This window comes from Tubulanus polymorphus, chromosome 3, assembly GCF_964204645.1.
Source record: "Tubulanus polymorphus chromosome 3, tnTubPoly1.2, whole genome shotgun sequence".
Taxonomy (NCBI): Eukaryota; Metazoa; Nemertea; class Palaeonemertea; order Tubulaniformes; family Tubulanidae; genus Tubulanus; species Tubulanus polymorphus.
Window position 1 is genome coordinate 9,073,223 of NC_134027.1, and position 20,271 is coordinate 9,093,493.

The window sequence follows — 20,271 nt, forward strand, 5'->3', positions numbered from 1 at the left end:
TACTTAGGATACATTTTTTTTTTGATTCGAGGATATTTTCAACTGTATGTTTCGAGAACATATTAGGCCTATCAGGAAAAAAGACTACGACTGATACCTTTGTTTTTTACAAACTTGGTGCTAGCACCGCATGGTCCCCTAGAGGAATTTTTGCGAACTATTGTAAAATTAGCCACTCATCTAAAAAGAAACGACTGTATGACAGATCTAGCCAGCAGGAAACGTTAAATAAATCACCAGTAATCCTTTCGGCTGACATGTTTAATCTCAAATTCTATCGGTTACAGATCAGTCGTTAGGAGAGATATTTAAAAATTTTAACGCAGGCCAAAACTGCAAATAATGCTCTATAGCCTCAGTAAAAGTGGAAAATATGGAAATCTAGCTTTAATAACCACTTACATATTTCAAAATCTATAACAATCGCATTTTTGACGCACGGTTTAAATATGCGGTCCTTGGTTTTACATCGTCACTGCTATCGTCAATTGTTGCGTTAAGAAAATCCAAGAATTACCGGCAAATATCTGCATTTGATTTCTTTTAAAATAGTGTATCAATTAAGTTCATCGAGCAAGGGACTGCAGAGCTATTTGATATTCAAACTAAACATATGTTTTAAAAATTAGTGCAAATTATCGCAACAATGGGGACCTCGAGGGACCGCCACAAAATGGCGCCTAGAAACTGGAAATTTCTCCATCCTCTATGCAAAAAAGAACAACAACGTACCTATATTACACATTTAACTTTATTTGAAAAATCTTAACATACATGTTGGACCCCGTCTTAAAAAAACTAGAGTGGAACAGCTATCATGATTGATTAAGTAACAATTAATGCATTAATCTGCAATATATCATCTGCAATAACCACCAGATAAAAACGTTTCGTAAATGTACGGTAATTTCTGTGCATTCAATAATTTCAGAATAACAAACATCTGAATCGATATTAACTATAAGAACTGAGAACAGAAATATTTACTCAATTGTGAGAAGTGAAGCGCAATTATTACAGCTGTGTTGATATGAAAAAGCTGACAAAATAATGGCTCTATCTCTATCTAAAACCATTGTTTACATTTAAACACATACAGGTTCAGTTCAAGTCGGATTCAATCAATTCAGATATCTGTTGAAATATTATTTCTCACACCAGGGGAGGATTCAGCCTAAATTCCCTGAGCGTTGCTCAGTCCAGTAAAACGGCACGACAGGGCTGTGTGGGAGTCCTCTCAGAGAAAATTTTGAAATTTTACCACCTTCAGATAGAATCTGAGCATTTGTGGAGACTAATGAATTTTTCATACATCCGAAATAAGTGGATCGTTACATAAGCTTCATTCATACAAAGGAACAGCTGAAGGGGTACCGCAGTAGGCTGAATCCGTCCCTGAACCCTAATGAGTCATAAATCATCAAACTTGGATATCCCTCGAGTAAGACACATTTTTATTGTACAAAAGATATGATTTGAGCGGAGTTCACTGTATAAATACATGTGGTGCATATGAATAAGAGATTTTTTCTAAATACCAACACTTGTTGAGATTCCCAAAATAGCAACACTTTCTGACTGTCCTTATGCATGCCACCCCTGCCAACAACAAAATGGCGGATCTATTCATTGGGGGTTATCGGAATACTGGATATTCTAAGAACAATCGGTGTTCACATACTTTACCAGAGCTTAGAATTTTGAATTTCCAGTACAAAGTATTAGTTTATCTGTTCAACCATATCCAGGATATTTCAAGGAATGTATGTACCAGATTTTCAAACCCTGAAATTGATCTTGCAATAATTCTAGCTACAACCAGACCATATTCATGTATATTGTAAACTTAATCATTCATTAAACAAATATACAGAGAAATATACTATATTTATCAGAGATCATGTTATTATGTCATTTTCACATAAAAAACTAAACAAATGAGATTGAACTTTCAACCTCACATCTTGACGAAAAAGAATTACGATTGATTATTACCTAAAGTGTAAAAATACTTTTTTCAAATTAAACATTTGATGATTTTGAAAAGATACCCGGTACATCACTTTTAGAAATTTAGGCATCATTTTTTAAGCCAAATATTTCGAGGTGAAATCACCCACCTATCCTTGGAGCCTAGAACATTATATCTAAAACCTTTTCAAAGCTGACACTGTCCAGCCACGGAACCACCTATCAACCATTCTGGCGATGAAGCATTTTGTTCCAACAGAGAAGACATTGGTAAAATTACACAAATTCACTGAATACAGAAGGCCTAAGTGGAAAGTGAGCAGTTTTTATCATCAATTATCTAATGGAAACGTGTTTGTGTCATTGTTCGGTAGCGCTGGGGAGTCGTTCTTTAATCCAAGCGCGAATGTCATTCATCACTTTAATATTGTCTCCATCGGGTTCCGCGTGTAATTGATGATAAAGTCCTTCATATATCTGAAAAATATGAATAATACTCTTGAATACAGGCAACGGGGATTTAAGATTCTTTCACTCACGTAACGCCATCATTAAACTAAGGGTCCAGGAACACCATTGCCTGCTAGGACTTAAGTTCCAAGTAGGCTAAAATGTAGCGTACCACAAGGCAATTCTGATCAAAATCTGCCACCTAATAGCAATAGTAATACAGTTTCTATAAGTGCCCTTTTCGCTGTGATACAATGTTCAAAGGTGTTCTCCATTAAATAGGTATTATTACCCCTCCCCCCCCCGACTATACTATAACTCTAACCATTTGCTCCTAGGTGAAAAGGGGCAATGAGCCGAGACACTACACGGACCTGGCTCTCGAGAGGTGAACGCTCTAACCACTCGCCCACACCGCTTGTTCACCTATCACAACTGCCATTAGGTCCGGACTAGAATTCTCAATAAATTATAAATCAATAGTTGGTGAAAGTCTAGATTGGTTTCATTACAGGTTGCTCAGAAAGTAACAAAATCAACTTCATTTTTGTCTCATGAAGATTATCAATCCCTGTTTGTCAGAGATGAGCAAAATTCAGAAATGCACGACGGACAGCCACAAGGTACCTTAAGCGTTTTGTCCTTTGATGTTGCCGAATCGTGAAGCAACTGCGAGCCTGCCACATCACAGATATGATCATCGCCGCCGTGCAGAATCAATACTGGAAAGTCTACTTTATCAAGGTTATCTTTAATGAAGTTGAAACATTCGAACATGGCTAGACCCCATCTATGAAAATAATACACAATCAATGATTAAATGATTCGGCTAAAAAAATTGATACCTTGTTTCTCCTTTTTGCTAAGCTCAATAGTTGACCCAGCCGGCCGCCTACCAGTATCTACCCTGTACATTACTTTTTTTCAAAATCATGATCAATTTTACCGTAACAAACCCAGCAGCTATAGAAATGAACCGATTACAAATTTTATTGCATTTTACAAAATGACCCACCACAAATCCGCTGCGGAGAAACAAGGTATCATTTTTGGTTAGCCTTATAGCATAATTTATAAATGTGAAAGTTCAGTTCAGTTTGAATTGTTCCACGCTATCATTATAGTTTGGTTCCTGGCTTCAGTTCACTCGAAAAACATCAGGGAAAGGGACGGTAACAGGAATAATCTACTTCACCGGTTTTCCAATAACTTTCGAATGTTTTTCTAAATCAACAAAACGACACAAGATTTAATCGATACGGCATTTCAAATAAATGAAATACATTTTACGATTTTTGAAGTGCGCGTCTGCACGACGTTTTCAACTACACAAGTGAAATATTCATAAAACAATTACCAGTACACCAATACCAATACGTACTTGATTTTCATTCCTCCGTGCCAATTGAGTGGATCTGCTCTGTAAGCAGCGACCTTGAAAATACAAATATTCAGTGACAATGTACGAGAAAAGATACAGGGGACCATTCATTTATTACTTATGCACATTTGGGGAGGGGGTGTCATATGATGCTTACGAATCTGTGTGGGGGAGGGGGGTTAAATGATATGTTTACGTACGTAAGTATCTATTGCACGAAGAATTTCTGAGACAACAAACTACCGACATTATACAGCTATGCGATGAAGCCAATACATCGAAAACTAATAATTATGTTACGATACTCAGCGCTACCGATCTAAGATCAATACAAAATTCGACGATCATGTAGGGCTGTAAAGGCATTTTCCTGGTTCTAGGAAAATCTGATGCTTCTGACCATCGCCACACAATACTCGCCTGTTTGAAGCCATAAATACCTCAAATTAACAAATTCATTTGAATGGTACCAATCTAAGTTTTTTCTTACATACGTATGCAGGGTGGCTGTAAAATAATGTATGCTTACAGGAGGATGGAATTTATAGAATATTTTTGGAATTTTATGCGTTACCTAATAAATGAATGGACCCTACACTCTCAAACATTTTCGATTTTTAAAGCACTCTGACAGAACAAGTGTTGGCTCTCAATATCAATATCATTCATATACATACCACGTCCTTATCGCGACAGACATAATCGCTTTCTAACTTGTCCATCTGTAGTTGAGGCCAAAATAGTGACAACGCCCTGGCTAAATATAACTGAAATAGGATATTATCATTATCGAGTGCTGTACTTAGGACTTTGGAGGGTCACAGAGTCAATGTATTGTAGACATTCATTTGATCTGTGGATGGTAGTAAGATACGCCTCATATTCATATTCATGTATTTGAAAACAATCTAGATCAGTTTAATCTAATAATCAGTTTATCTTAAACAATACTAAATATGGTTCTTGCTTGAGATACCAGTCTAGCTCTAACTTTTAATTGACAGCAATCAATTTATGGTCGATACCTCAAATTCAATGATTTATGATAAAATGAAAGCCAAATTGAGCGCAGTAATTGACCGAATTATCAATCAATGAGAATAATCTTAATCAGATCAATTTACATGCCTACATCAGAAATAGAACCACTTAACCAGCCGGACAGCCAAATCAGATATCCGTTTAATTAACACCTCAGACATCTGAGGATCCAATGATACTAGCTTGGGTGCACAACCAAGATTTTACTTAAGTTTGGTTCTTGTTTGTTTGTTTGTTTGTTTTTGCTTTATGTCTTTTGAATCTTGGTTTTTCAAGACTAACCCTATCGGATTATTCATTTAACCTCACGACGGGACAATGTAATGACACTGATACGCTGTCAGCAGCCAGCAGGACTCGAACCCGCTAGCCGGTCAGCACTCTGATAGTGAATGCAACAGCATGTTTTTTGATATTATGAACAAAATGAGCTTACATTGTTTGTCGAAATTTCAACAAATCATGATTATTGGTGTACAACTGTATCGCATTCAGGGATTTCACGGGGACGGTAATCATAATATATGATGGTGTATTTACGGTATGTGATTTCGTCGCGTCACGCTCGGTGAACAGGAAATTTTTACCTTAAGCTGTAAACAGGAAAGTGCATCTGGCGCGGGAGTAACAGCCGGGCCTGTTAATACAACACCATCGAATAAACCTTTATACATCATAGCAGTTCGTATGGCGATGGCTCCACCCTGCAAAACAAATCAAATGTGACTATTATCAAATCAAAAATAGTTTCATGACAAGGATTTTGGAGAAAAGCAGCCAGCGTTTGAAATACCCCCTCCCCCCGCGCTCACTGATGTTCCGGCCATAAGAAAGTTTGGGGATCAACCTCAAAAGATTCAGTCATTGGTAACACTTTTCATTTGTTTCCATTCAAAATATGCACATGCTTCCAAATTTATTTGATTTGAGGCCAAATTGAAGGGATAAAAGCAAAATATTCACCCCAAATATGCTAGAGAAGTTTAAAAATTAGTCCTGATTGGATCTAATTTTTCAAACATTTTCTGCGCTAAACTACATGGACCCGACATTTCCGTGGGCAAGTTACAAAAAGGTCCACTTTCAAAAATCAAACTCCAGAGACATGGCAGGCCCCCAGAGACATGGCAGGCTATGAGGTCGTGAGATCGATTGTCTCGATCAACGTAACTAAAATCCATACCATCGAGTGTCCGTAAATATACGTCGGCAAACCGGGGTGCTTTTCTTTCATTTGCGCGACGTGTTGCCGTACGTCGTTGCAATACTGCTTGAAATGGTCGATGTGAACTCGGTCGCCTTCACTTCTTCCATGACCAACTAGAAATATAGTCAATTAAGCTCGCGTATTACATTTCGCTTACACTTCATAGAGAATTAGACGGCGACGATCCATCACGATTTTAAATTATTCACTTCAACTTCCCAACAAATTCGCACCGAACATGAATATCATACATTATTCGGCCAACGGGGAGTGATTTGGTTATCGTAATTTTCACAAACCGTAATCGGTAACCAAAGGCAACAACGGAATCTGATAAATACGTTGAAGGAAAAATTCATCAGGAGAATGCGCTTGCATTTCATGAGTCCGCAAAGTGTATGCCGAACTTTACTTTTATTCCATAATCAGAATTGGCCGGATTTTGCTATTCTTAACTGGCAAAGTGTATGCCGAACTTTACTTTTATTTCATAATCAGAATTGGCCGTATTTTGCAATTTTTAACTGGCAAAATGTATGCCGAACTTTGCTTTTATTTCATAATCAGAATTGGCCGTATTTGGCAATTTTTAACTGGCAAAATGTATGCCGAACTTTATTTTTATTTCATAATCAGAATTGGCCGTATTTTGCAATTTTTAACTGGCTATGTCGGGAAGTTGTACGCTGAACTTTAAGAAATAAACATTTACCATGGTCGTGCGCGAAAACCAAATAGCCATCAGTCAACAGTTGCTGGGATACGAACGTATCGTACAGACCACCGGCATGCTCCGCAAAACCGTGACACAAAAATACCAATGCCCTGAAAAACATAAATCAGATCATAACAATGAAATTACGTTTAATTTCTTATTGAGGCCAGACGGCATTGAAATATTTCTTCATCGAGCTAGCTAACCTAGACGTGTATCTATGGAACGAGAATGTTTATCGTTATAATTACCCGAACGCCTTTTGATAGGCCTAATTACTGTCACCAACGTAGAAAGCATTTTATGACATAATTTGAAAATTATACTTTTTTATCACTTTCCATTACTGCTATAAAAGCAGGAGGATGATTATCTCATCCATTTAGGGTTACTTATTTTTTTTTAGATTTCTTCATCGAGCACCTAGAACGCAAGTTCTACCCAACTGTCAAGCGAGTACTTTGTTAAATAAGCGTTAACGCAAGATGTTTGAAGTGCGCTGCTTAAATCACGATATTGACAAGACAGCTCATCTTCCCCTGCGCATAGAAATGAATACCCCCTCGTCAAACATCAGATGATTCGGCCGCTGGCGGTATATCGGTAATTTCGCGGCGGTACATCCCGCCTGTAATGATTAACTAACTCCCGAAACGGTTGAGTCTGCAACATTTTACCCGTCATTGAATTATCAATTTATTTCCCAGTGAACGATGAGCGCAACATCATCGACAAACCACTTAATTCGAACGCCGATATCCGCGTCGACTGGTGTTAAGGGAATATCCTATAACGAAATTAGCCGATACTATAAACAAGCAGTCCGTCAACGGTTCGACGACGCGAAATTGGTTTTTCCCCGTTCGGAGATGAGTACGTTTAATGACAATCGACTTTCGAACATTTAAAACCACTAGTACGATCACAAGTCAATAAATGATGCAACTTACAGACAATAGCCGCGTTCACACGACAACTAGTTAGACCGGTCTAAATGGGTCCGTACCTGGTCCGGTCCAAATTTAGACCGGACCAAATTTTGGTGAGCGTTCACACGGCGTTTTGAAATGCGGTGATAAAATCGCTTGTCATCGGGCCCTCAAGATGTCGCCATCTGCTAAATAATTAATTGCGCCTGGATGAAGTCTTGCTTCCAGATTCCAAGTAGAGCAAGACATTATTTGACCAATTCGATCCTATGTCACGTTTATACATTTTTGCGAATTCGATTTTATTCTATCATGCTGATACTCTAAGTGTCGTTTAAACACGGTTCAAAGCACGGCAGTAAAACGGATGATGATCGCGATATGCGAATACGAATTACGCTCCAAACATTTCCATTGAATAGGGAGGAAAAAGAGTACTTAAAAATAATTACATAAACGGTAATAAAAGCATTTAAAACTTAATAAACTGGACTCACACTCTACTGCAGAGGTTGCGACATCTACCGCAGAGATTCAGAATTACGATTTAGACCGGACCTGGTACTAGTTTCTGTCCACACATGCATATTTAGACCGGTCCAAAATTTGGTCCGGACCTGGTTTGCTCTTTCAGACCGTGCCAAATTAGACCGGTCTAAAGTAGACTGGTCTAATTTGGAACGGTATGTTTGCCCGTGTGAATGCTTGGTCCGGTCTAAATTGGACCGGACCAAATTTAGACCGGTCTAAATTTCGTCGTGTGAACGCGCCTAATGTTGAAATACATGTATGCGAGAAAGATGAACAAAAAAGAAAAACAAAAAAAGACCACAATTTCTCATCGCAGACTGGTGGGTGGCCACTTTTATATGAATTGCTTTTTCCCTGACAAGAATATTGTTTTTCCCTGATTTTATTTGCTAAGAATCCAATAAACGAACACAGTCAACGGTAAAAACAGAATGGAAACCCTTTGATTTTACGCGCGATTCTAGCAATCTCATCTCTATTTCCCCAGCTATTCCCTGATTTTTAGCTTTTTCACAAAATTCCCTGCCTATTCCCAGACTTTTTTTAAGAAATTTCCCTGATTTCGGGTAAATGGCCACCCTGACAGAGGGATTCAAACCGCAATGGCATCACGAGATTCAGCGACCATAGACTGCGTGTATCCTCGCTTTCATATTTGACACGTCACCAACTCCATTTACGAATTCGTCGAAACTTCTATACAACTGATAAGAGTTGCTAACTGAAACTAAGGTAGGCCTGCTTAATCTGATGACATCCAGTGAATATTCATTGACATACGGACAACTTCAATCAGAACTCGGGTTATTGCGAAATGACCAAGGACGCACGATTCTGACAACGTTATTAAAGCGCTTAATAAAATCGAATGATTACTCTTCACAAGGAATACGTGGTCAGCGATGATGTAATTACATTCACTACGATACGAATGATTACCGTATTCCCGACAGAAATACCAACTGGTGGGTCTAAAGCCGGGCGTAGGTCAGCCTTGCGACGCGACGGGATCGTCGCGTTGCGTCACAAGTGACCGCGCAAGTCGGTTGCGATGCAGTTGTCAGCGACTGTGTGCGACTAGTTGCTGCCAGTCGCAACAGCACGCAGGTCAGTTGCGTCGCGTCGCAGAAAGTAGAACATGTGCGACTCATTGCGACTGGCGTCGCTGGCAGTCGCAACCCGTCGCTGGCAGTCACAAGGTAGCGTAGGTCGGTGAGTCGTTGTGACGCGATCGTCGCTGGTGGTCGCAGTGAATCACGTCGCAGTGAGTCGCAAGCCGTCGCAAGGCCGACATACGCCCGCCTTAAAGCCCCTATCGGACAGAACGATTTGGCGCGGCCCAAATCGGCACGGATCAGTCACATTAGGCCTGCGGTATATTAGAGAGCGTGTTCACACGCAAACCACTCACTCGATACTAAACAATGCTTTAACAAAGCGAAGTGAATCACTTCCGGAACCAGTTGCCATTCACACACTGATTGACCCGTGCTAAAATTTGGCTCAAGCCAAACAGGCACGGGCTCATTTGGCACAGTTGTCCCGGACCAAATTTGACCAGGGCGAAAAATGCTTTGTGTGATCGCAGCTTATAAAACCTCGAATGCAAAAATGGCGAAATTCGATATCGAAAAGAAAATCAAATAAATAAATGTGAAAAATAAGGAGTCAGGATTTGAAGTTAGAGATTTTTTTAGGTTTTTAGAATAAGTTAGGCCTAACCATGATCATATAAACATCTTTCTGCAGGCATTAGGCCTATATCCGCAAATGGTGACGTTTGAAGAAAGGAACATATGAAGACTAAAAACTGAAATGAATAATCCATAAAACATGCATTTAGAACAATCGAAAGGGCCTCCGAATGAACAGTGGGAACACGATTTTAAAAAAAAGATGAATAATGCAGCGAATATGTTTTACAAAAATAGCCTAGCTATTTGTATAATATCTCAATGAGTTGAACGCATGATTGAATCAATTAAACTGACGACCGGCTTGCAAGATATTCGAAATAGCGCTAATTTGTTCTTTTTTTGAATACATCGTAATAACGCCATCATCAGTAACGCCATCGTCATTCTTCACGCATCTACGATCAGCAGTAGACGCGCGGTTTTTTTTCTGGTAACAAAACGTTCACCGACGAAAACCAAATTGCCACTTGATGGCATGAATCAGTATGCGAGGCATTCCGCGTCTCGGTAATTCTCGACGCCGAACGAACGCAGAAAATCGCGATTCAGACACATATACATATATAAGGGACATGACGATACTGACGGAAATATCATCTACAGCACACGGTGAATAACAGCGAGGTGATGAGAAAATCGACTATCGTCTGATGACGAATTAGTCACTCACCCGATTGCGGGATGTCGAAACGTTCTTAAGGGACCGAAAACACAGTAAAGTAAACCGGATGATGATATTATATGCGTCAATGCTTTTACTAAGTGTCCCCTGCTAGCTGTAGTATATATCTTTTCCGTCATATATGCAATATAGCTATACTCGATGCCCTCATGTGATATCCACCGATTGGTAGAATGCTAGCTGCACATTGGTTCTGTTTTCCTATTAACATTTTTTGCTCTTGGAATAAGACAAATTTTTCTACATCGATAATTCTACATGTTGTTGATTAAGAATTTATATTCCAATTGTTTTTTTTTACCAGGCTCGAGCGGTCCTGATATCCTAGTGGATCTGTTCGCATGCCTCTCGCTTCAGTGTCTGATGAGTTCCTATACCCTCAGATTGCACCAATATGGGCGCTCAACTACAGATTCCGTCCTCCAGAAGCAGATACAAATTGAATAGGATCATTTTGGGCGACATAAGCTGGACGCTCATCCTCCTCACCACTAGCCCAGCGCAGAGAAGGTTTAAAATCTGGCTTTTTTTTCTTTATTTAGGTTTGAGGTCTGCAACACCCCGGATTTTTGCATTACTCTCTTTTAGATCCTGATTATTTCACGCGACAAGTGATTTGTCTTTGTATAATAATTGCAATTCTGAGAAAGGAATATTTGATGCTTATGACGCATCTGATGAAAAGTACATTTTTCACGTGAAGCACTGTCGGAAGAAGCCTCAAAGAAATCTAGAACCAATAGCCATTTTTCATTCATTTGTTTCAATACGCCTGCTGTCTGTAAACGAGTGTGAACACGGTGTGTCTTTCAACTTTTCCCCGATGAAAAATGGTGGAATTGTTGTTAACGATTTACTGACAACAGAAACAAATGGAAGAACTGTCTGTGTTCAGTCGATATAATATCGCCGTCAAGTGCTACACGATTATGCGTACATTAGCAATAATGATGGATATCTGACATATAGGTATGGTATGCAAATCCATATTGAAATTCTAGTAAGTTAAATATTCCGCATAAAATTGATGCCAACATTGATTTTGTCGAAGCTATATGAATCATTCATGAATAGTGTTTGAATGGTCTTAAAATATGACACTAATTTTCTACATCCAGAAATTAAGGTTGGCGGAAATGAAATGAAGATCAAATAGAAATATCAAGATTGCAGTAAAAACTAAGACGCTAAACAGGTTTTTCCTGAAAAATTTTTCAAACGTGAAAACAGAAATTACCTCCTGCAAAAAGTATTCACGAATAAACCACACCAGCAGCAAGCTTTAATCTATGAAAGGTAATAATGCCAATAGCCCCACAAATGAATGTCTATCAAAAGCTGGTCGACTGATAAGAAATACATCTTTCCCTTCTTACACAATCAACAAACGCAAGAAACAGTATTTAGCGAAATTCATTATTTGACCAAAGCCTCAAACAGTATTTTAGATGGACGCAGAAGCCTAAGGCCCCCAGACGACATTCCTTTGATGAAATGCATATGCGGATAAAAAACGCGTCTTTTTAACCAAATATGACTAGCTAGCTGACAAAATCTCGAAAAAATTGATGTCACTCGACATCCGGTCCGGTTCATAAGGGAAATTGTAACTAGAGAATAATATCACGCTATAATCCGGCAGTTGAAGCGCATGATTCAGAAGAATCTATTGAATACATCCTATTTAGATTGATGCGTTGAATTAGTTTGAAGTTTAGAACACGGATGAACGTACAACTTGCAAACACTTTGCAACAATTTATGATTGCTAAACAGAGTCGAATTCTTTAAGGAGGGCATTTACAAAGTTTTAGGCTATGCGAGTTTTTTAGCGAGTTAAAAAAACTCTTCCATTTCCTTCTTTCTTCTACATTCCATTTATCTGAGTCCAACCAGGAAATAAATTTGACAAATATTTCTGATCTCATATCAACACAGAGCACGTACATTTTTCATATAGGCCTAGATTCTATGGTATGGTGTTGTATGGTGTGGTGTGGTATATTTAGTATGGTAGTTTATTTTGAATAATAGAATGATACAAAGATACAGCTCTCTGATATGATAGCTTTGAAAAGCCGTTGTTTACATCAGTTCAGTTACAACACATCAGTACCCTAACTAAAACTAGAACAACCTTTGACCTTTACAATGGAAGAAGCCTAACTCGACTTGACATCAGTACTCAAGATGGATTCAGATGGACTCTATAGGCCTATGGCCCTCTACCCCTTTGGTTGCAAAGCACGATACCATACGATACAATATGATATATTATTGTGTTTGAGAAAGCAAATGTACTGATTTTCAGGACATGTTACAATTGTCAAATGATGATTGGACTTGATCGGTGAATATTTTCGATGATTTCAATCTGTTCTCCTTTCATTATTTCAAATAAGACCAAGTATCATCTTCGAATTATTCTGTACGTTAAATAATCCTCTGGCTTTTGAGGAATCGTCATTGTCATGATAAATAATCGCCTTGAGAACATGGCCAGCTGGAACCCATATAATCCTGATAATTTAGCTATTTTTACGCTCAATATCAAATCAAGCCAGTATTTTCTCTGTTCACCACAGTTCAAGTGAAGCCGGTATAATTCCACATAGCTTTACGATATAATAGTAATTTTCAGCCTGTTCAATTTTCTCGCTACATAGGGCCGGGGATTTCCTTTGTAGGCCTACGTTTCATAACAAAGGTATCCAGCAAATCCTGCGTATTTCAAAAAACTGATTTTGCATCGGATCGGCCACTTAGTAGTTTTTACCTATTACATTATTATCCAATTAAGCAATCGAGAGAACTGGTGGCTTAAACAAAGTCTGTTTAGTAAATAGTGTGAATTGCAAAAAAAAACCGCATCCGCCATGAGTGTAGGCCATAAATTGACAATTTACGGGTAGGCATCCAAAATGACCTCCAAAATCAAACAATGTATCTTTATCCGAATTCCCATCCGGGGTCACGTGGGCCTAAATAAATTCAAAGTCTTTAAGAAAAGCCTCCCCAATCATTTCAAGTCCATCAATATTTTTTTAGTTTCATTGGTGCCGGTGGAAAGCTTTTATAAGGGCCCCTTTTATAATGCCAATAATACCGGTAATAATGAATGCACAGGGACTTGTCACGACTGATAATGGATGAGACCAATGATGGGGGTACCAGTATCCCTGCAACTGTATAATAAAATAACAAGGGTGGCAACAAATTTTCAATCTGACAATGACTTCTCCACTTCAATCGACTGTAATTCCAAAAATTCTCAACCGATTCACATGAAATAAGCTTTAATACAACCTAGAAGACTTTCTGCTTCGAACGAGCCTACAACCACCACTCTCCGACAATTATCTCACAACGAAATCACCTTTTTTTGACGAGAGATAGCTCAAAATGGAGGTGTACCGATTCTATGGTGGACAGCAAAATGGTCGTTTTTTTCAATTCAAACGATGATTTCTATGTGAGATCTTAGAGAAAACCCCAACAAACCATACATTTTTTAAAACTACGCGGTCATACCTGTACGCTTATCTCATTTATTTGTATAATCCACGCGATGGGTGAGCTCACAAGCTCAAAATCGAAAATGAGGACGAACACGGCGTTCAACTTGTCATCAACTGGGCGGCCATTAATCACGTGATATCGTAGTAACGGGCTAAATATTTCACGCGCATTGATTGGCTTAGAGATTTCGAAAAACATTACAAAATTTATTAAAAGTTCTGTTAATTAATAAAATATCCGTATTATGAAAATATAGTGCAACATTCGTCTGAGGGGTGGTATTATTAGCAAATATTTCCTTTTTTCAAGTCTTCAGACGTAGACTTGTCGCGGTTCTATTAACATAGCCCGAACCTGCACGTCACGTGATTAATGGCCGCTAGCGCGATAGTGCGAGGTGACTTTTTCGTATATTTGTTCGATTTTGAGCTTGCGAGCTCACCCATCGCGTGGATTATACAAATAAATGAGATAAGCGTACAGGTATGACCGCGTAGTTTTAAAAAATGTATGGTTTGTTGGGGTTATCTCACATAGTTATTTCACATAGAAATCATCGTTTGAAGTGAAAAATACGACCATTTTGCTGTCCACCATAGAATCGGTACACCTCCAATTTGAGCTATCTCTCGTCAAAAAACGGTGATTTCGTTGTGAGATAATTGTCCTAGAGTGGTGGTTAAAGGCTCGTTGGAAGCAGAAAGTCTTCTAGGTTGTATTAAAGCTTATTTCATGTGAATCGGTTGAGAATTTTTGGAATTACAGTCGATTGAAGTGGAGAAGTCATTGTCAGATTGAAAATTTGTTGCCACCCTTGTTTTTTTATATTATACAGGGATAGTGGACCTGGTCATTGATATTGGTTTTATTCATTCACTATCAATTGTGACAAGTCCCTGTGAATGAATGGGAGTGTGGGCTGTGGTTTTTGAAAATATCCGATCAAACCAGGGAAACTAAACAACAGACAGGTTAATGACTATCTCTGACACACACCAGCGAACACTAATTTCCAATATGCTACTAATTACATTATAGTTAGTTGACACTGACAGACAGGTTTGTTGGTTACCAATGGGTCAAAAATTAGGACAGGTAAAAAATTCGAAAGTTGTGTGGTCGACAACTTGGCGTGTGACACCTCGTAAAGTAAACGTTGTATTACCTTGGTTCAGTATTCGTAGGTTTCCACATGTGACAGTACAGTTCTAATCCATCTTCGTTCTTTATCTTGGCCATCGTGTCCCCGAGACGCTGCAGGCAATGCTGAAGTGAAACCCTTGTGCAGCGTGTGCGCACAGTGACAGTTGATAAAGTTTTGGCCGCGTTGACCGTCCGCTACCGCCATCTGACGGGTTGGCTTTGGAATATTCTCGGAGCCACCCATATTCTAGATGACAGTAATGGATCATGTGATTAAACAAAATGTCGGACGAACAACAAAAGCATAGTTATGAGAAATAACTTTCAAATCAAGGAAACAATGGATGATGCCGATGATTTAACCGGTAATTTATTCACTACTATTGATCTCTATACAAAGAAAGATTTTATCTCAAATCATAAGATTATTGACATTTTTGCTAGAGATTATGAACGCAAGTGTTTTTCAATTCACAATTTCAATTCAAATGAACTTTTGTGCTGAATTGACTTGTTATTATTGTACTCTTTATATTTTTTAAATCTAGATTCTACACAAATATATACACCTCAAAAATGGACGAAAATCAGGAATCTTGTAGCATTTTGGTGAGTTGACTGAGACCCCGGTAAACTGACCTGTGTCGTGAATGATAATTCACAACCCACCCAGTTCCCTTCTCAACTTAATCTTGATTAGCATCTGATATTCATGGTTAACTCTCACAACCCACCCAGTTCCCTTCTCGACTTAATCTTGATTAGCATCTGATATTCATGGTTAACTCGACCGATATTCATAGAATCGTGTATTTAACCCTTTCGCTACTTGATAAATTTTATAACAGTGTTAGCGTAATTTTGCTAATGTAGTGAACAGGTTAAGTATTCAAAGAAACTTCATGTTATAGTCCTGATGATATGCGCTAACCATAGACTCACTCAGAAAACCTATGACGATAATCATTTAATGTTATTTTTTTTCAGGATTTTCGGATTGTGCAATAATTTCGCCTATGTGATTATGTTAAGTGCTGCTCATGATATACTAAAAGAAAATGAACGAAATGATAATGGAACAAATGTAAGTTTATATCAATTGACTAATCATTGACTGAAAAGTCCAATGTTTGGTCAAGATTGTGTATCATGATGCTACAACATTAAGTCATATACATCATTTGCCTGCCAATTACTTTTTCAGACAACTGTAGCACCGACAGTCCCCGTAACGATAAGTCCCAGTGGCAACAGTTCGAAGTTGATACCGGAGTGTAATCCTATTGGAACTGGGGTATGTATCATATTATACACCTTATGTTCGGCTGGAGAGCATTTCAGTAATGGGTAATTTCTTTATCCTCCCGATTCATCGCGAATCGTAGTTTCAGTTGTGTATTGCTATCACCCATGATTTTGTAAATACAAGCACTTTTTATGAGACACTTGAGATCTTTCTCTTATTTTTAGGCCATACTGCTTGCTGATATTCTACCGGCTTTGATCATCAAGATAACAGCACCACTCTATATGCAACGTTTTCCTTATTTGTAAGTGTATACTGGTGGCCTGAAAAATTCATATTATCAGCCCGCTCGCTAATATGAGTTGTCTAATCCTTTTTCTTTTTATTCCAGCATTCGTGTCAATTTAGTTATCATTTTTGCTGCTGCTAGTCTTGTTATAGTTGCTGTATCCGGTGCTGTTTGGATCAGTTTATTAGGTAATATTGATAATAAGGGCAGTAGTGTCTTTACTGTATCAAGTATAGTAGTAATGAAGGTCAGTCATTATATTGATGATTCTTTCCAGGTGTTGTTTGTGCAAGTATAAGCAGTGGTCTTGGTGAAATAACGTTCCTTGCTTTGTCATCTCATTTCGATAAGTAAGATTCTGAATGGTTGAAAAAAAGAAAATAATCTTTAAATGATAATATGAAATAATAATTCATTATTATTATTCATAGCATTATTAACAGCGGCCTGTAATTCTTTGAATATCTATTTATCCTTTTTCACAATGACAAATCATGATAAGCAGGTGTTTGAAATCTCTGTTTTGGTTTTCGAAAGTAGCCCCATACCATGACTGACAACATACCGGTTTGTACTTTACACACCGGTTTGTAAATTTTGTCTTCAGGAACTCAGTGTCGACTTGGTCATCAGGCACTGGTGGTGCTGGTATATTTGGGGCTCTGTCGTATGCTGGTCTCACGTCAATTGGTGTCACTCCCAGAGACACGCTATTCATCATGCTTGCTGTACCTGTGATATTGGCATTTGCGTAAGTCTTTTCAGTCTTTCCTACAATCAAGATTTCCCTGCTCATTAGTTGCATGAAGTGAATACTTTTGATTCCTCCGGTCTTATCAATCGGTCTTATCTATTTTTTTCCAGATATTTTGTCTTAGTCGTTAAACCGCCCACAGTCGATTCTCATGGCTATTTTCATATAGACTGTGGTGATGAAGATCTGCCATTGTTGAAACACGACAGTCTCGCTGAGGATGAGTCTCTGGACGATAGTGACATCAGTGATAAAGATGCTATGGAACGCGGCAAACAGCTTTCATTCAGAGATAAAGTACATCTGTTGAAACCATTGTTGAAATGGATGATACCGCTCGGTACTGTCTATTTTGCTGAATATTTCATAAATCAGTGCCTGGTAAGTGCAATGAATGTATGAAATAGTGACACAATTGATCGAATTAATTCTTTTCACATTCTTTGGTGTGTCTGAACTTCAGCATGAATTGATTGCCGTACCTAAAGCAGAGTTAGTTCCTGGAAAGACGATAAGTGTTGCTGAGCAGTATAGATGGTAAGAAGACTATATAGACTGATTCATTGGTTTTACAATTCGAAATACCTCTGACGACCTTCCTAAATGACAAATTTGCATTCAGTTGTGATTTTTATTGAATATTCTAAATATCAGGAATAATGATTGAAAGTTGGGTGTAGGTCGGCCTTGTGACTGGTTGCAACTCGGTGCAACACGATTTTCGGTGATGACCAGCATCTATCGCGTCACACTGTCCTTTGAAATATGCGCCTTGCAACTGCCAGACGAATTAGTTGCAAGGAGTTGCTAATGGCTCTACTTTCTGTTATAATTCGACCGTGTCCTCTCCCAGTGGTAACTGACCTATGCTGCTTATACACTAGTCGCTCATTGCATTCATTTTCGACCAGTTGCAACCAATCAAGTCACATCGTAGGCAGTCGTGAGTCGTCCTACACCTGTGTTTGATGTGCGGGGAAATTCACTCCTGTTGTGATTCATATTCAACATGTTCTGAAATTTGTAGGTTTCAAGTTGATTATCAGCTTGGTGTGTTTTTGTCGAGATCATCTGTGAATTTATTTCAAATTCGTAAGATATGGATCATGGCAATTCTACAGGTAAGTAAGAATTAACAAAAAACGACAATTACAGTTTAAAAACTATTTTTCTCTTAACTAATATGAATTAGAACAAAAACTTTCTTTTGAATTTCAGTGTCTGAATATAATTCCATTGATGTTTCAAGTATTCTTCAAGTATATTCCGAGCGTATGGATCATATTTGCGGTGATTTTATATGAAGGCTTACTGGGAGGATGTGCTTATGTCAATACATTCTACATGATCTCAAAAGAGGTAATTCGTCTATCACAGGATATATCAAATATTTCGAAATCTTTTGTAAGTTTGCTAGGCACGTGTTTATAGACCTGAGTAAAGGAAAAGGTACAGTGCAACATATTGTTTTCTTAGGACGAATTTAAATGTAAGAATTTTTGCAGTTAAGAGTTTAAATGCAGTGCTATTGAAGAGTAAAGAAGCAAACATCAAACTGGCTCTTAACCTAATGGACACAAATCAATGATAGAAAAACTGGTATTCTCTTATGATTCAATGAATCAGACACAAGCATCGCATCTAATGTTCTTTAATTGCATATTTCTCAAAATGATTTTTTAGATTCCGAAAGAACATCGTGAATACAGTATTGGTGTCGCCAGTGTTGCCGATTCGTTTGGTATCGCAATCGCTGCAGCTGTGTCTGTTCCTGTTCATAATTTCCTGTGCAGTTTAAAGAAATAAGGATATTTGATACAGGAATAAGCTATAGGAAACATCTTTTAGAAGCTGTTGACTTGCAGAGAGTGAAAGGATAGATATTCTTTAGTTAAATGCTATTCTAGTTGCAGAGAAGGTTAAGTAACTGTACTAATATTTCATAGAGGTAGGAGGAATTTAAGCCAAATAAGTACTCTTAACCGATTTTAATTTTTCCAAGCATATACATTTATTCTAATGTACATGTACATGTGCGTGTGTAAATAGCAATACTGCTATCATCTTTTCATACAGATTACTTATTTTATGGGTGCTTTTAGCTTGTTAACGTCTTTGTACGATGTGCCCTCTTAAATTGTATTTATACATAAAAGGTTTTAAGCAGATTGAAAAATTTTTAAAAGAACTCAAAGTGCTGAATCTAAACAATGTCTCAAAATATTGGGAGATGTTTTAGATCTAATTGTTTTAGATCTTTTTATTGACAATTGGAAAAATTATATTTTCCAAATCGTTGTACAATCTATGGAAATAAATTGATTTTCATAATGGTAATAAGTTGACGTATTTCCTTTTAATTGGTGAAAATTTTATTTATCTAAAAATTCCTGAATCTTTCATGATCCTCGTTTTATACACCATTGATCAGGTGTTACAGAACCTCTCGTATCAAAAGCGGGTATGACGATTTGTTTGATGGTGTTACCCAGCATTTGGCCCTAAAGCGCAGCCACAGGCAACTTTTCTCAGACTTGAATGCCGAACTTCCCTTGTTTTAGTTCCCATTGCATTTTAACTAATTTCATACTGAGATATGACAAACTATCAGTTACAACGAATAGATTCGATATCCACTGAAGTTCGTTGTAATGAGGTTTGACTGAACAGAACATGTGAAATCATTGTTATCCTCTCCTTGATGATATTTTGCAGT

The 20,271-nt window shown here is 38.0% G+C and overlaps 2 protein-coding genes across 4 annotated transcripts; one reads left to right on the plus strand and one right to left on the minus strand.

The window, feature by feature from the left end:
- Positions 1-745: 745 nt before the first annotated feature.
- LOC141901510 (monoglyceride lipase-like) lies at positions 746-15,440 on the minus strand. Its single transcript, XM_074788795.1, has 8 exons — positions 15,289-15,440; positions 6,763-6,875; positions 6,027-6,163; positions 5,431-5,547; positions 4,480-4,569; positions 3,803-3,855; positions 3,049-3,211; positions 746-2,448 (listed from the first exon to the last, which is right to left on the minus strand). The coding sequence occupies exons 1-8, from the start codon at positions 15,360-15,362 to the stop codon at positions 2,332-2,334; spliced, it is 864 nt and encodes a 287-aa protein (XP_074644896.1). The 5' UTR covers positions 15,363-15,440; the 3' UTR covers positions 746-2,331.
- LOC141901509 (battenin-like) lies at positions 15,351-19,862 on the plus strand. 3 transcript variants are annotated; one of them, XR_012618834.1, is made up of 14 exons: positions 15,351-15,631; positions 15,815-15,875; positions 16,254-16,350; positions 16,471-16,560; positions 16,737-16,816; positions 16,904-16,989; positions 17,079-17,151; positions 17,409-17,552; positions 17,666-17,936; positions 18,019-18,092; positions 18,583-18,676; positions 18,774-18,914; positions 19,061-19,154; positions 19,239-19,283. XR_012618834.1 is itself a non-coding variant. In XM_074788794.1 (13 exons), the coding sequence occupies exons 1-13, from the start codon at positions 15,577-15,579 to the stop codon at positions 19,070-19,072; spliced, it is 1,278 nt and encodes a 425-aa protein (XP_074644895.1). In that variant the 5' UTR covers positions 15,351-15,576; the 3' UTR covers positions 19,073-19,862. The 3 variants fall into 3 exon arrangements, 2 of the variants coding, with proteins under 2 accessions (XP_074644895.1, XP_074644894.1); XM_074788794.1 differs by having other exon boundaries at positions 19,061-19,862; XM_074788793.1 differs by lacking the exon at positions 19,061-19,154 and having other exon boundaries at positions 19,239-19,862.
- The last annotated feature ends 409 nt before the right edge of the window (positions 19,863-20,271 follow it).

Excerpts from the sequence above, each read along its gene's own strand:
- LOC141901509 (XM_074788793.1), top strand. The coding sequence starts at position 15,577 with ATGAGAAATAACTTTCAAATCAAGGAAACAATGGATGATGCCGATGAT. Across the intron at positions 17,937-18,018 it reads ATTTCATAAATCAGTGCCTG|CATGAATTGATTGCCGTACC; the intron begins GTAAGTGCAATG and ends TCTGAACTTCAG. Across the intron at positions 18,093-18,582 it reads GTTGCTGAGCAGTATAGATG|GTTTCAAGTTGATTATCAGC; the intron begins GTAAGAAGACTA and ends TGAAATTTGTAG.
- LOC141901510 (XM_074788795.1), bottom strand. The coding sequence starts at position 15,362 with ATGGCCAAGATAAAGAACGAAGATGGATTAGAACTGTACTGTCACATG. Across the intron at positions 6,876-15,288 it reads CCTACGAATACTGAACCAAG|GGCATTGGTATTTTTGTGTC; the intron begins GTAATACAACGT and ends TATGTTTTTCAG. Across the intron at positions 3,212-3,802 it reads CACGGAGGAATGAAAATCAA|ATGGGGTCTAGCCATGTTCG; the intron begins GTACGTATTGGT and ends TTATTTTCATAG.